At 31.2% G+C, this 15,407-nt stretch overlaps 1 protein-coding gene across 2 annotated transcripts in view; it reads left to right on the top strand.

Moving 5' to 3' along the window:
• Window positions 1-2,470, top strand: part of LOC127737484 (zinc finger B-box domain-containing protein 1-like) — a 34,405-nt gene extending 31,935 nt beyond the window's left edge. For both annotated transcript variants that reach the window (XM_052248216.1, XM_052248217.1), the window contains 2 exons: window positions 799-928; window positions 1,454-2,470. In XM_052248216.1, the coding sequence (XP_052104176.1) occupies window positions 799-928; window positions 1,454-1,532 (209 nt within the window). In that variant the 3' untranslated portion in view covers window positions 1,533-2,470. The remainder of the gene's footprint in view (window positions 1-798; window positions 929-1,453) is intronic.
• The last annotated feature ends 12,937 nt before the right edge of the window (window positions 2,471-15,407 follow it).

Genomic DNA, 15,407 nt, shown 5'->3' with positions numbered 1-15,407 from the left:
GTAAGGATATTCTCAGTCTGGCAGACTTACAGGTAAGGATATTCTCAGTCTGACAGACTTACAGGTAAGGATATTCTCAGTCTGGCAGACTTACAGGTAAGGATAATAAGTGTGAAGGGCTAAACAAGACTTGCAGGAAATAATTCCTAATAGTAGGTGGGAATGTTCCAGGAAATAATTCCTAATAGTAGGTGGGAATGTTCCAGGGATGAAAGAGTTAATAGCACAAATAGAATACAGAAGTCAGTTTAATGTGACAGATTTGATAATTAAATGTTAATAGGTGTAAAATGAAAGGAATATATTGAGTTACCTGATTTGTTCTTCCTTCCTGACAAAAATCTATGTATTTCATTTTGATGAGATCAACCCCAAATGGAATAGTTTTATGCTTTTTACAAGGGGTATAAAAGCTATCATAAAATGAATCTAATTGCCAGTAATATACATGACATGAAAAGGTCAATTGTTGTGAACACTTTGATATTGAATGTTTGTTATTATTGTCCAACTTTAAGTTTGACATAAGAACCACTTTTACAAGTTTACAACATGTCATGAACACCAAAAAGTCATCAGTGGGATAGATTGTTATGTAGTCACTTACAAATGATGTGTGGGAATATATGGGATCCAGGAAAGAAGTATTGGACCTTGAATGGCCCTTGTCCAAATCATTTTTTTCATTGACCCAATATATTCCTGTTTATTCCCTGTAAGTAACTACATAATAATACCTTAAGCTAATTTATGACTTACCTATTATTAAAAATTCCTGTATATTTTATTTTTTAAAAGCTGATGGGCAGATTTCTAGACTTAGTGTTTTGGAAGATGACCAAAACAGCACAGGAAGTTTGGATAGCCATAGATCATTTAGTAGGATGTCTCAACAGGATCAGGGATATGATATAAACATAAGGCTCAGGTGAGTTTAGATAATCTGAATTCCTTTATTGTAATCACTCAACAGGATCAGGGATATGATATAAGAATGTTGCAAGTTTAGATAGGGGTAGGAGGGGGTCTCATCCAGAATTCCTGAGAAAATAAATGCCAAACTCCTATAAAAATAATTTGTCCTCTCCTATAAAAATAATGTGTCCACTCCTGCATCACAATATAATTATATCCAGAATTCTCGAAGAATTAATTGGCTATTCCTGAATTCCCTCAATCCCATATTCCAGAAAAGGGTCCTTCCGCCCCTCTAAATGGCTTTAATTTCTTCTATGTAATGACTCATCAATTTCAGTGATTTAATAACTTTTTTTAGTGTAGACAGAATTAGATGATATAGTAGAAGCAGTAACGTTATATAAATAGCCATTCTTCTTTTCTTTATATAAATGTTTATATATTTAGATATATTATATAGTTGTCTATCTTTCATGAGGTGATTTTCAATTTTACTATGCATGTGAAGGGAAAATCTTCATGCTTTGTATTTCAGGGAAGACGAATTATCAGATGATATCAACACAGACAATGAACATGATTTAGATGAAATGGATGTGAAAGCCCTACATTGATTCAAAATTCGGACAATTTTTTGAAATGAGCACTACACTGAAAATACTGTATTGGACAGGACTTCCTGCTGACCAGTTTGATTTATGGAAATTTACATTCATTAATTAAGGGAACATATTCTATTTTTTTTTAAGCTTGTGGATTAATTTGCTAGCAAGTGAAAGTTTGCTATTTTCTGGATACTGTATGTTTGTGTTGTCTAAGTCTTTCTACAAAAATTAAACCAACCTTTTGTACTGTTACATGTGAATTGTCTACACTGATGCAATTCACTATAAAAAATGAAAAAAAGTGTAATCAGTTGATTTAATGAAATTAATGGATATTAGTTGTATCATGCGTCTGTAGTTACTATTAACTTTAGGCTTCGGTTTACTATGAACTTTAGGCTTCGGTTTACTATGAACTTTAGGCTTCGGTTAATACTATAAGCTGGAGTCTTTGAATGATGCAATGAACTTCAAGTTGGTGGATATTATAAACTTCAGGCTTTGTTGGATATTATGACCTTCAGGCTTTGGTGGATATTATGAGCTTTAGTCTTTGCTGGATATCATGAACTTTAGATTCTGGTGGAAATTATAAGCTTCAGTCATTTGTCGATTTTATGAGCTTTAAGCTTTTGAATACTGGTACTATGAATTCATGGATATTATGAACTTCCTGTTTTGGTGGGTACTAAGAGCTATTGGCTTTGGTGGATGCTTTGATTGATATTAAGGAGGCTTAGGCTTTGGTTAATACTAATGAGTTTGGGAATTTGGGGGATACATGTACTATGAGCTTTTAGCTTTGTTAGATATGAGCTTCAGGTAATTGATACTATGCGTTTCATACATTTTTATGATATTTGTAACACATATTGTTTATGTGAATTGTTAGTTTTGCTAAATGTAGTACACTTATCTCCATGATTAAATTATTTATAAAGTTTAAAGGCATACTTGTTGTTCATGCACAGTTACAAAGGCAGTAATTGACAAAACAGAATGACAAATGCTAGTTTAATCAAGGAATGGATAGAGACAAATGAAATATCTTTTTTATGTTTATTTTGTGTAATAAGGTCTAAGATTTTAGAGAATGAGATTGATTCTTTGGTTTAAGTTAGATTTTGTTCTTAAATTATTGGAACGGGTTTAGACAATCAATTTTGGAAGGGTTAATTTGAATTGATGGTTGATTTCAAAGTGGATGAATCACAAATTGAGTATCAATTAAGAGTCCATAATATAACAAATTAGTTTATCCTAGACTTGATCTTCCGTTCTTCTTGATAAAATCATTAAGGAAAATTGACATACCTTAAAGAACAACAATTCCATACTAAAATGTACATCAAGTGGTCTATACTATTTTAACCACAAAAAAAATGATATTAAAAAAAGAACTTCTATAATAAATGATTCTCCTGATAAAGCAAAATATATTTTGTTGGAGAAAATATTTATATCCACATGTAACATAATTTTCTTGTAAATGCCAAGGAAATTTTCATAATTTTTAACTGCAGTGTCAAGGTACATGTATATTGTCAGTGAAACAGTCTTGTATTGAGGCTTGAATAGTTGCCCAAAATACTGCCATCTGCAAATTGGGATTAATTAGCTTTTTGTGTTCTTTATGAATTATTGTCAAATTAGGTAGAAATAAGTTACTGATAATAATTTTCCAAGCAGAAAATAAAGGGAAAAAATGATACCTATTCACTGCAAAAATATGTTTCTAATGGCCAGCTAAGATCGTAGAGTTGCATTATCTTTTTTCATTGTGTGCGTACTTTGGTCTATCCGTCCATCCATCCTTCTGTGTGTCTGTTCTTGGAGTATCAGGTAAAAGTTTTGGTTTATATAAAAATAAGAAGATGTGGTATGATTGCTAATGAGACAACTCTCCACTGTAGACTGAATGAAGCAGAAGTTAGCAACTATAGGTCACCAAAACGCCTTCAACAATGAGCAAAATCCATACTGCATATCAAGCTATATTGGTAGTTTGTAGTCTATTCCTTATAAACTGTTACTTTAAGCAGTTGGTACTATATTTGGAGTATGGAATGATTGCAATGTGTACATTTTCATATATCAGATTTATCTGAATACTTGACGTGTTTATTAAGGTACTATGAAACTTAATATCTTCAAAGACTTCTAACATAAATCAAATCATGATCAGTAAAGCAGGTGCGATATTTCAGAGACCATATATGTTTTTAGTTATTATTAGCAATTGGACAATTATATTTGATATATATAATCATTGCAAGGTATGCATGTCCCTCATATGGGGTTCACCTGACCTTGACCTCCTCTCATAGATCAATGATCATGTTATTGATAAGTTCATTTCCCTGATACTAGATAATAGGATTTTGATGTAAGTAACTATAGGTCACTGCAAGGCTTTCAACATTAGCCAGAACCCGTACTATACACTAGCAGTAAGCTTTAAGGGCATACGATTCAGTTACAGGGGAGGTAATGACGTTGCTAAAGTAAAATGTTATTTTCGCGACGTCAAACTGTGACATGCATTTTTCGGCTGATTTTTATCATTCAGACTGATTTAACTTGAAAACGAGTTCATGGACCCCTCTTTTTTAAAATGACATTAGGTTTGATTACGTATGAAGATTGTTTGTACCAATTTTTATGAAAAAGTCATTGATGAAATTTTTTAAATTAGATAAATATACAGCAAAAAAGCCGTTTTTTTCTAAAATCATGAAACTGGTAAAAAATAATTATTTCCAAAGAATTGTTATACAAATTAGAGCATACTTATTTTTAAAATGTTTTTACAAAAATCCGCTTGTGTTTATCTTTTGAAACAAAAAAGTTAGGTATGTCTATCCAAACGACATTGATAACGTTTTATAAACTCTGATTAGCAGCAGCAAGCTCCTTAAAATCGTATTAGTTGAGAAATGTATTAGACTCCATACACGGATGAAGTAGGTAAATTGCTGCTAAGGTGAGGAACATTTATAATTTCATAAACTCTGATATTGAAATGACCGCTGTAGTCAAATTGGGGGTATTAATATAAGTATACAAATTAGGCTGAGGAAGCTGTATGTGGTGTATGTAATTTTTAGTTCATGACTATTAATGGGACCCAATCAGAAAAGTTTGTATTGTGGATAGAAAGAACATTTTCAATACACATGTATGTAAAATTAAATGATATAGCTTCCATGATCTAACCCTTTAGAAAACAAAAACGTACACATTAAGATATTCCGAGGGGGAGACCGCTAGACCCCTTCTCGCTTCACCCTTTCGTGGATGCAATTAGCATTCAGGGGCGGATCCAGGGTTTTAGGTTAGGGGGGGTGGGGGGCGCAAACTGAAAATTTTTTTGAGGTAAAATTATCGAAATATTCTTTATTAAGCTGCAAATTTTAGGGGGGCGCACGCCCGCCACGCACCCGCCTGAATCCGCCCCTGGCATTAGATATACAAAGATATTTACTTTTCGATCGCTTACGCTCCTGGAGGTCTTATTATGACCTATTTGTTGTAATAACAATGAAACGAGTCTTTTTGAACATCAGCATAATGAGTCTATTCGATGACGACTTTTTATTATCGAAGGCACTAATCTATAAAATACAAAAATATTGTATTTTATTGGCGCTTAGTAATATCCAACAGCGTATTTGAATGCAAATTTCAAATGAATTAAATTTACACAATACAAACAGTTCTTAGTTCTTTTTTAGAAAATGTAATTTAATTAAACTTGTAATGAAGTAAGTATATAACATTTGTCAAAGAAAGCTTTTAGAACTTTTTTTTTTATTTGTCTTTTGCCTTAGATTTAATGCTGCATGTCTCTACACCACATTAAACATGCGAAGCGTAATAGCTTATAAGTAGTTGTTCTCAAATATGCATTTGATACTGTGCATTTATTATAATGTATATTTCAGATTCCATCTATGAAAATCTATAGAGCAGAGAATTTTCATTTTTTTTTTGTATCAATTTGATATGAAGTTTCAAATATTTTTCACTTCAAACGATAACGCAAAACATCTTCAAAACTTATATAGAATAGAAAGTTCAGTGCCAGCAACAAATGAATCCAAGGTAAAGTGCTAATCTCTTCTTCAAATTGTGCGTGTTAAGTTATTTAAAGGAAAAGAATGTCAACATTGAAAGTGAAACAAAGGTAAATCATTTGATTTACTGATTCGATCCACAAAAAATCATTCTTATACAGGTAAAAACGATGATTAACATATATTTTTAATCTATGATATGAAATTAAACAGACCTAGAAAAATCCAATTACACGAGTCCACTTTCTATTTATATCTATTTTTATGTTTATATCGCATATATGACCATCGGAGGTATTCGGAGGTCAACTCGATAGTTAATTAGATGGCGTCAAGATTAAAATACATAGGAAAAGAAGCTACATATTATCGAGCCCACGCCCTGTAAATTGTTTATTTTAGACTTTTTATAATTTGGATAAATGTTTTACATGGTTATAAATCATATATGAGAATTTGAGCCAAATCGGTGAACATGAATTTGACAGCTAGTGCCCCTTTAAACCTAAGATTTAATAAAAAAGGAATTATTTCCGTGTTTGTATAATAAAGAAACATGATTTTTTTGTAGAATATGGATGGTTACGGTTACATTTATTTGTTTTGGTGGGCAGCTTACCAACTGGTAATTGCGCCCTGGTTACTAACTTTTTGGAATAGACCATAACATTTTTGTCAACATTAATTACTATTTAAAAAATTCGTAAGGGTTCCGCGGAACCCAGTGTCTCGCCTACTTTTGCTGTTGTCTATGTTTTCAGTTTGATAGGGGAATGCACATAATAGATTTACAGTTAATGAAATAAAATGTTTGAAATGTATGAAAAAAGTTATGCTTGTAAAAAATTGAATACAGTATGCAATCAATTCTATAGATTTATAAAAGAGTTGAAACATAAATTTATTGAATGAACAAACGATAAAGATGATCTTTTGATTGTAAGAAGCTTCTGTCCAAGTTTGGTAAAAATCCAGAATGCTTTATGAATCTAATAAATGTTTTAAAAACTTTAACTGCAGACTGTATGTAATGTTAACTGGAAGAAAAACTAAGTCCATTTATAAGTAATATACGGAAAGACAGGAAATGATTTTTTTACAAAATTTCCTTCTAGATACTAGCTTTTGATCATAAACAAGCTTCTTTCCATGTTTGGTACAAATCCAGTATATAATAGTTTAAGAAAGTTATTAATATTTTTAAAACTTTAACCACAAAGTGAATGTAATGTTAACTGGCAGAAAAAATTAAGTCCATTTATAAGTAAAAAATACGGATAAACAGGATTTTTTTTTTACAAAATTTAATTCTTGATACTATCTTATGATCATAAACAAGCTTCTGTCCAAGTTAAGTAGAAATCCAGGATATTTTAAGAAAGTTATTAAAATTTTAAAAACTTTAACCACAGAGTGAATGTTATGTTAACTGGCAGAAAAACTAAGTCCATATATGAGTAAAATACGGATAAACAGGATTTTTTTTACAATATTTACTTCTGGATACTATCTTATGATTATAAACAAGCTTCTGTCCAAGTTTGGTAGGAATGCAGGATAGTTTAAGAAAGTTGTGAAAATTTCAAAAAAATTTAACCATAGAGTGAATATTTGTGGACGCCGCCGCCGACGACGGAATGTAGGATCGTTATGTCTCGCTTTTGCGCAAAAGTCGCAGGCTCGACAAAAATGAATTTGATGGCGACTACCCTTCCTTTGTGATAATGCACCAGATTGCCCTATTATATTAAAACATATTTTAATATATATTTAAAGAAAAATAAAAAGATTTAGTGTTATTTAGGAATTATCATTCATATTCTATTCGTATTAGTATTGTGTAAGTTTTTGTTCTCTCTCCTTTATTTCTTTCTAAACTTTATCTTAACTATTAACAATTAAGTTTAAGGTTTTATCAGATAATTATCAAGTTTTTATTCATTAAGAATAATGGGTTTTTTTCTGTTTTGGTTTTTTTTAATTAAAAATGTATTCTTGTAGGATTAAACATTGCACGCCATGAAATTATGTCCACCGGACAGTTTTTCACAGTAAATTGTGTCGATGGACAATGTTATTATGAAATATCGTCAAGACGATATTTACCTATGAAATCATGTGAAAAAGTGTCCTTCGTAGAAAGGACAGTATTTCACGCGAAAAAGTGTCCAATCTCAATACCTACAAAATGTATACATAGCTTCAGTTCTATATCTAAATTGAAGTTTTAAAATAAGCATGTGGGTTTTGTCTCTATTAAGATCTATCAAAACATAGCATGTAAACTGGAGTATTGAATTTCAATACTCCAGTTTACATCAGAATTCATACAAAATGTGATATATATATCATAGGTTTGGACGTTGTTTTCAATTTATATATATAAACAAGTTTAAATTGAAAACAACGTTCAAACCTATGATTGCGTTGGATAAAAACCGCAATTTTATACGTGTGCATGCAACACAAATTTCTTGGTAGAGGGGTCTAAATACAACACAAACAACATTTTCCAAAAGACCAAAAAGTGAATATATATATATGCAGTTGTTAGTTCTTATTGAGCGGTTTGTGTCCCCAATTCGATTTGGGATGGACCGAAGAGTGTGTGGTTGTGCATGATGATTTCTGGGAGATATGTCAGACTCCTGTGGCATGATATTTCACATATTTAGCGACACTTCAGTTTATTCAAAAACATTTTGTGTCTATTTGCTTTACATTACATTGACTTGAGTGTGTTTGCAGATGTGGTATGTCAGCTGAACCATGAAATCGTTATTTGCCAAGGTCCTACCATCCTTTTGGCGGAGTCAATAATAAAGCAAAAGTAGGGACAGTATATAAATATTGTGAAACCAATTTTACAAGACGGTTAAAAAAATATATTTTGAATCTAAATTTAGAATCTCTAATGTCAAGATTCATAAGCATGTTGAAGGTGTGTTTGATTTGTCAATCTCATTTTGTTCATTTATAACTAGATTATTTACATGTGCAATTCTATACTGTAAGCAGTAATATAAAATGATTAAATCGATTTTTCAAACAAAAAAACCCAACACTTTTCATATCCTTTTTATGTATGTTTATATATATTTAAGAATATCATTATCTTTATCTTTGATTTTTATGTTTATTTTTCGGGGAGTGGTACAAGTGTAAAATTAGTCGGGTAAAATATGTGATTTAAACAGTACATCTTAGCGGACCACAGTGTCTAAAGTACTTCGGCAAAAAATGTTTCGTCTCAATAGTATCTAATATACGGTACGGTGACGGAAAACCGACAGACATAGAAAAGGTAGGATTTATTTTTTTATTTTTATGAAATTGAAAAATAATATTACACATTTACCTATTTTCAATTGTGAGATGTAATATTTTCTACAACCGGTCTAGATTAAAAGAGAAATAAATAAAAATGCATGTCAAAATGACGAATCGAGTGAACCTTACCTCAATGTGTTTAATAGCTCATTAGAATGTGCGCATTGTACGGACAGGAATGTACGGAAAGAAAGATATAAACATGGTGATTGCGATACTAGTCACTTTGAGCATCTCAATATTTGTATTTCTATGCATGGAACGAAAGAAATGGGTTATGTCAAAATGAAAGGACCCGGTTTTGTCAATGTTGTTTACAACATCGGGACGCGGTTTTGTCTTTATATAGGACCCGGTTTTGTATTGTTTTGAAACCACAATTTTTTTATAAGCAACGTTAACGGATCTTAATATATTCCGTTAAAGGAATTCAGTATATATGTTATTATAAAACAAACCTGTCGTGTTAAGATTTATTTCAAATGGGAACTTTTCGAAATAGGGAGTAGAACATATTTTGCGATTGCTTTAAGTATACATTATTACACTCATCTTCGAACTAAGTTTAAATGGAATATAAATAGCATGCACTTACGATTAATGCTTTTATAACATTATGTTTGTCTGTATACTAGTACTTAGTATGTAATGATGTAAAAATAAGAAGATGTGGTATTATTGTGTCAGCGTATCAAAAGAGTAAAGCTAGTATTCTTTACTACACTATACGTTGTGTTTACAATATTAACTGTCATTTACTCATTCATTTATTCATTCATCGACAGATAGTCAGAATATACTATATTCTATACTATTATATAAATAAGAAGATGTGGTATGAGTGCCAATGAGACAACTCTCCATTCAAGTCACAATGTATAAAAAGTAAACAATTATAGGTCAAAGTGCGGCCTTCAACACGGAGCATTGGCTCACACCGTACAGCAAGCTATAAAGGGACGAATTAATAAAGCATCCAACCCCGCCACATTTTCTTGTACTATATATACTGTGTACTCGTACTTATCGATTTTTTACACTTCAACTCGCACATAAAAGATTAATCTTTTTAAAGCATTAATTTGCAGCTCTGCCTCCGTCAAGATTTTTTTGGGAAAAAATTCTAAATATGGGCAATACATTTTTAATTTCATCGAAAAAAAGAAAAGTCAGGTACACCTTTTTATGTTCAGGCGTGTTTGAGTTGACTATTTTGACTTGAAAACGTATAAAGCAAAAAATATTTGATACATCATCTCGCTTCAGATTCCATTTTTTTATATATATATTTAGGCTACATGCTGATATAATAAAATTGAAAGTTCACAGTACCAAAAATAATAAGTATATGGATTAGTCGAATTACTTTATAATGAGTCATAACAACAGAGTAGGTGTGTTTGATTAAACAAACAAAAAAAAAAGCTTCGTGATACAAATGTTAAAATTGAGATGACAAATCAAACACACCTACAATATGCTTGTGAATTAGCTCTTAATTGATACGATATTTTAAATTTAGATTGAAAACATATTTTTTTCAACTGACTTGTAAAGCTTGTACTATTCAATTGACCTTGTGGTGTTGTTTATATATGTGTTCAAACAAAATTATTTGGGTGTGTTTGATTGGGTATTTGGTTGATTAATCACGTACTTGTATGAGCGTGGAATATTGTTACAACACGTGTTTGTGGTATTGATGCAGTGAAAGGGGTAAAGGTAAGTATTGTGTTTTAATATAAAGATTGTAACCTATTTTATTTTTTCTTCCAGCTCTTCATTCTAATATAGATTTGATCCATTATATACTTATCATAAAATTTTATATCTACACATGAACGGATATTAAAAAACTGACTGCATTATGGTATTCAGCTAAGTCATGTTGTTTTAGAAATATGTTGCATTTTAAGCGTTATTAAATATAAATATTATATGTTTATATTTCCCCTTTTGTAGCATGAATAACATTAATAATAGGTAGAGCTGACTTGCCATCAAAAAGTATGAGGCCCCTCATTGGGGTGTCCAAGTAATCACATAATCACAAATTTTTTGATAATATAATCACATAATCATTAATGATTTTTTTAAACAAGATAATCAAATAATCAAAAATACAGTCCTAGATTATCAAATAATCAAATAATCATGAATATTTGGTCTGGTAATCAAATAATCACTAAAAAATGGCCAAATAATCACATAATCAAAAACCCCTTGAGGAGGCTCAAGTATGTAACTCCTTGTGCAATTAACTATTGAAATATAACATTTCTATTATCGTTATATGTAGCACACTCTAACAGAACGTGTTTTACTGTTTCAGTTGCTCTACCACAATGTTCACATATTTCAGATTCTTTGCATCCTATTTTGTATAAATGTGTGTTCAGCTTGGCGTAACCAGTTTTAAGTCTGTACATTATAGTTTCTTTGCGGCTTATCATTTTTGGTAAGGACACATTAAATGATTTTTTTTTCTTTATGTCTACCAGCTTTATTATTGACTCCGCCAAAAGGATGGTAGGACCTTGGCAAATAACGATTTCATGGTTCAGCTGACATACCACATCTGCAAACACACTCAAGTCAATGTAATGTAAAGCAAATAGACACAAAATGTTTTTGAATAAACTGAAGTGTCGCTAAATATGTGAATTATCATGCCACAGGAGTCTGACATATCTCCCAGAAATCATCATGCACAACCACACACTCTTCGGTCCATCCCAAATCGAATTGGGGACACAAACCGCTCAATAAGAACTAACAACTGCATATATATATATTCACTTTTTGGTCTTTTGGAAAATGTTGTTTGTGTTGTAATTAGACCCCTCTACCAAGAAATTTGTGTTGCATGCACACGTATAAAATTGCGGTTTTTATCCAACGCAATCATAGGTTTGAACGTTGTTTTCAATTTAAACTTGTTTATATATATAAATTGAAAACAACGTCCAAACCTATGATATATATATCACATTATGTATGAATTCTGATGTAAACTGGAGTATTGAAATTCAATACTCCAGTTTACATGCTATGTTTTGATAGATCTTAATAGAGACAAAACCCACATGCTTATTTTAAAACTTCAATTTAGATATAGAACTGAAGCTATGTATACATTTTGTAGGTATTGAGATTGGACACTTTTTCACGTGAAGATGTCCTTTCTACGAAGGACACTTTTTCACATGATTTCATAGGTAAATATCGTCTTGACGATATTTCATAATAACATTGTCCATCGACACAATTTACTGTGAAAAACTGTCCGGTGGACATAATTTCATGGCGTGCAATGTTTAATCCTACAAGAATACATTTTTAATTAAAAAAAACCAAAACAGAAAAAAACCCATTATTCTTAATGAATAAAAAACTTGATAATTATCTGATAAAACCTTAAACATAAATGTTAATAGTTAAGATAAAGTTTAGAAAGAAATAAAGGAGAGAGAACAAAAACTTACACAATACTAATACGAATAGAATATGAATGATAATTCCTAAATAACACTAAATCTTTTTATTTTTCTTTAAATATATATTAAAATATGTTTTAATATAATAGGACAATCTGGTGCATTACCACAAAGGAAGGGTAGTCGCCATCAAATTCATTTTTGTCGAGCCTGCGACTTTTGTCGCAAAAGCGAGACATAACGATCCTACATTCCGTCGTCGGCGGCGGCGTCCACAAATATTCACTCTGTGGTTAAAGTTTTTGAAATTTTAATAACTTTCTTAAACTATCCTGGATTTCTACCAAACTTGGACAGAAGCTTGTTTATGATCATAAGATAGTATCCAGAAGTAAATTAAAAAAAAAATCCTGTTTTTCTGTATTTTACTTATAAATGGACTTAGTTTTTCTGCCAGGAAACATTACATTCACTCTGTGGTTAAAGTTTTTAAAATTTTAATAACTTTCTCAAGTTATCCTGGATTTGTACCAAACATAGACAGAAGTTTGTTTATGATCAAAAGCTAGTATCTAGAAGTAAATTTTTATTAAAATTTTGTACTTGTTTATCCATATTTTACTAATAAATGGACTTAGATTTTCTTCAAGTTAACATTACATACAGTCTGCAGTTAAATTTTTTTAAACATTTATTAGATTCATAAACTATCCTGAATTTTTACCAAACTTGGACAAAAGCTTCTTACAATAAAAATATTGTATCGAGAGGAATATTTTTATTAAATTTTTTCCTCATCTCATTTTTGTTGAGCCTGCGATTAACAGCAAAAGTAGGCGAGACACTGGGTTCCGCAGAACCCTTACGAATTTTTGTTAGAATTCCAGCTAGTTTGCCACAGAATTTTAAGTATATTAGTACATACAGTTTTAATATCTTCTTTATACCGTGAGGCTTTTGCATATATCAATTCATATAAATTTAAAGCACGTTTTGCTTGCATATCTGCTAATTCATTGCCACAGATACTTACATGGTTAGGAATCCATTCAAGCATAACATTTATACCTGCTTTTAGACGCGTAGTTATATTATGGTATATTTCATAAATTATTAAGTTATTGACCTTTGAAAGAGGTCCCCGTATTGCCCGTAGTGCTGATATTGAATCAACAAATATAACAACGTTTAAAGATTTGACATCTTGTATCCAGTTAAGTGCTAAGAATATTGCCATATATTCACATGTAAATACTGACAAGTTATTTTGTCGTCTATAACCTTTTTTTTATTTTCAATTCAGGTATAACATGAGCACAACAACTTTTACCACTATCATGATCTTTGTGTCCGTCAGGATCTTTGTGTCCGTCAGTTTACATGTTTACAAAGTTTTACCACTACCAGGATCTTTGTGTCCGTCATTATACATGTTTACATAGTTTTACCACAATCAGGATCTTTGTGTTCGTCAGTATACATGTTTACAAAATTTTACCACTATCAGGATCTTTGTGTCCGTCAGTATACATGTTTACATAGTTTAACCACTATCAGGATCTTTGTGACCGTCAGTATACATGTTTACCTAGTTTTACCACTATCAGGATCTTTGTGTCCGTCAGTATACATGTTTACATAGTTTAACCACTATCAGGATCTTTGTGTCCGTCAGTATACATGTTTACATAGTTTAACCACTATCAGGATCTTTGTGTCCGTCAGTATACATGTTTACATAGTTTTACCACAATCAGGATCTTTGTGTCCGTCAGTATACATGTTTACATAGTTTAACCACTATCAGGATCTTTGTGTCCGTCAGTATACATGTTTACATAGTTTTACCACTATCAAGATCTTTGTGTCCGTCAGTATACATGTTTACATAGTTTTACCACAATCAGGATCTTTGTGTCAGTCAGGATCTTTGTGTCCGTCAGTATACATGTTTACATAGTTTTACCACTATCAGGATCTTTGTGTCCGTCAGCATACATGTTTACATAGTTTTACCACAATCAGGATCTTTGTGTCCGTCAGTATACATGTTTATATAGTTTTACCACAATCAGGATCTTTATGTCCGTCACTATACATCTTTACATAGTTACTATATTTAGTCCTCGCTTTTAATTGGGTGTTGGAGGTCCTTTTTTGTTATAATGTTGTGTAACTGAGTACTAATATTGGGTTTCAGTAAGTGCCATGGTGGCTGTGCACGTTTGCTTCGTTATATATGTCATGTATATCAATATTAAATGCTTGTACAACATCTTGTGCTACACAATAGAATGTTTTTGCTTTATTAGAATAAAATTTGATAGTCAAAGTCGTTTTGTAAACTATTTTTAGCTGGATGCAAATCATCAAGACTAATAATAGTATCTAGATATGCTTTTGTAATTCACGCTTTTCTTCTTTCCTAGTAAGGAGGGTCATCCATTTTGGTCTGTAAACTAGCAAGTGAAGACCCTTTAATGACCCTTGTACAAATGCGTAAAGACTGTGTTTGTATACTGACAATTCTTTTTTGTCGAGTGTGACGCTGTTTTATAAATTTGACATCCGTAATTTATTTTGGATCTCGTCAATGTTATATATATATTTCGTAGTGTGTGACTATTATCACCCCATTTGGTGCCAGATATTCCTCTCATACAGATCAACACTTTTGTACATCTAGTATATGTATAAACTGTATGTGTTTATTACTATTTAAATCAAGTTTTTTTTGGTAAAAAAGAAATGGAACTCTTTACTAGAGAAGGTAAAAATGTCCAAGTTGGAATATTTAAATTGCTTTTATCTGTAATTTTGGGCTTTAAAAGTTTAATGTAGGTGCATAATTTAGGATTTTATGCATCTTATAAACGTGTTTTTACTTTAGCATGGAGCTTTGAGATATTTGTTAACTTTTAAATTAAGGACAAATTATATCAAAACAGACGATTGTGGTAGGTGTAAATACATGCGGATTTTTTTTTGTGCATAAGCATACATTCCGCCGATAAAATTTCTACAATAAGATAAAAGAATAA

Source organism: Mytilus californianus, unplaced genomic scaffold (genome assembly GCF_021869535.1).
Source record: "Mytilus californianus isolate M0D057914Y unplaced genomic scaffold, xbMytCali1.0.p SCAF_4, whole genome shotgun sequence".
NCBI lineage: Eukaryota > Metazoa > Mollusca > Bivalvia > Mytilida > Mytilidae > Mytilus > Mytilus californianus.
Note: the sequence above shows the minus strand (reverse complement) of the source record. Positions and strands in the feature narration are given on the sequence as shown.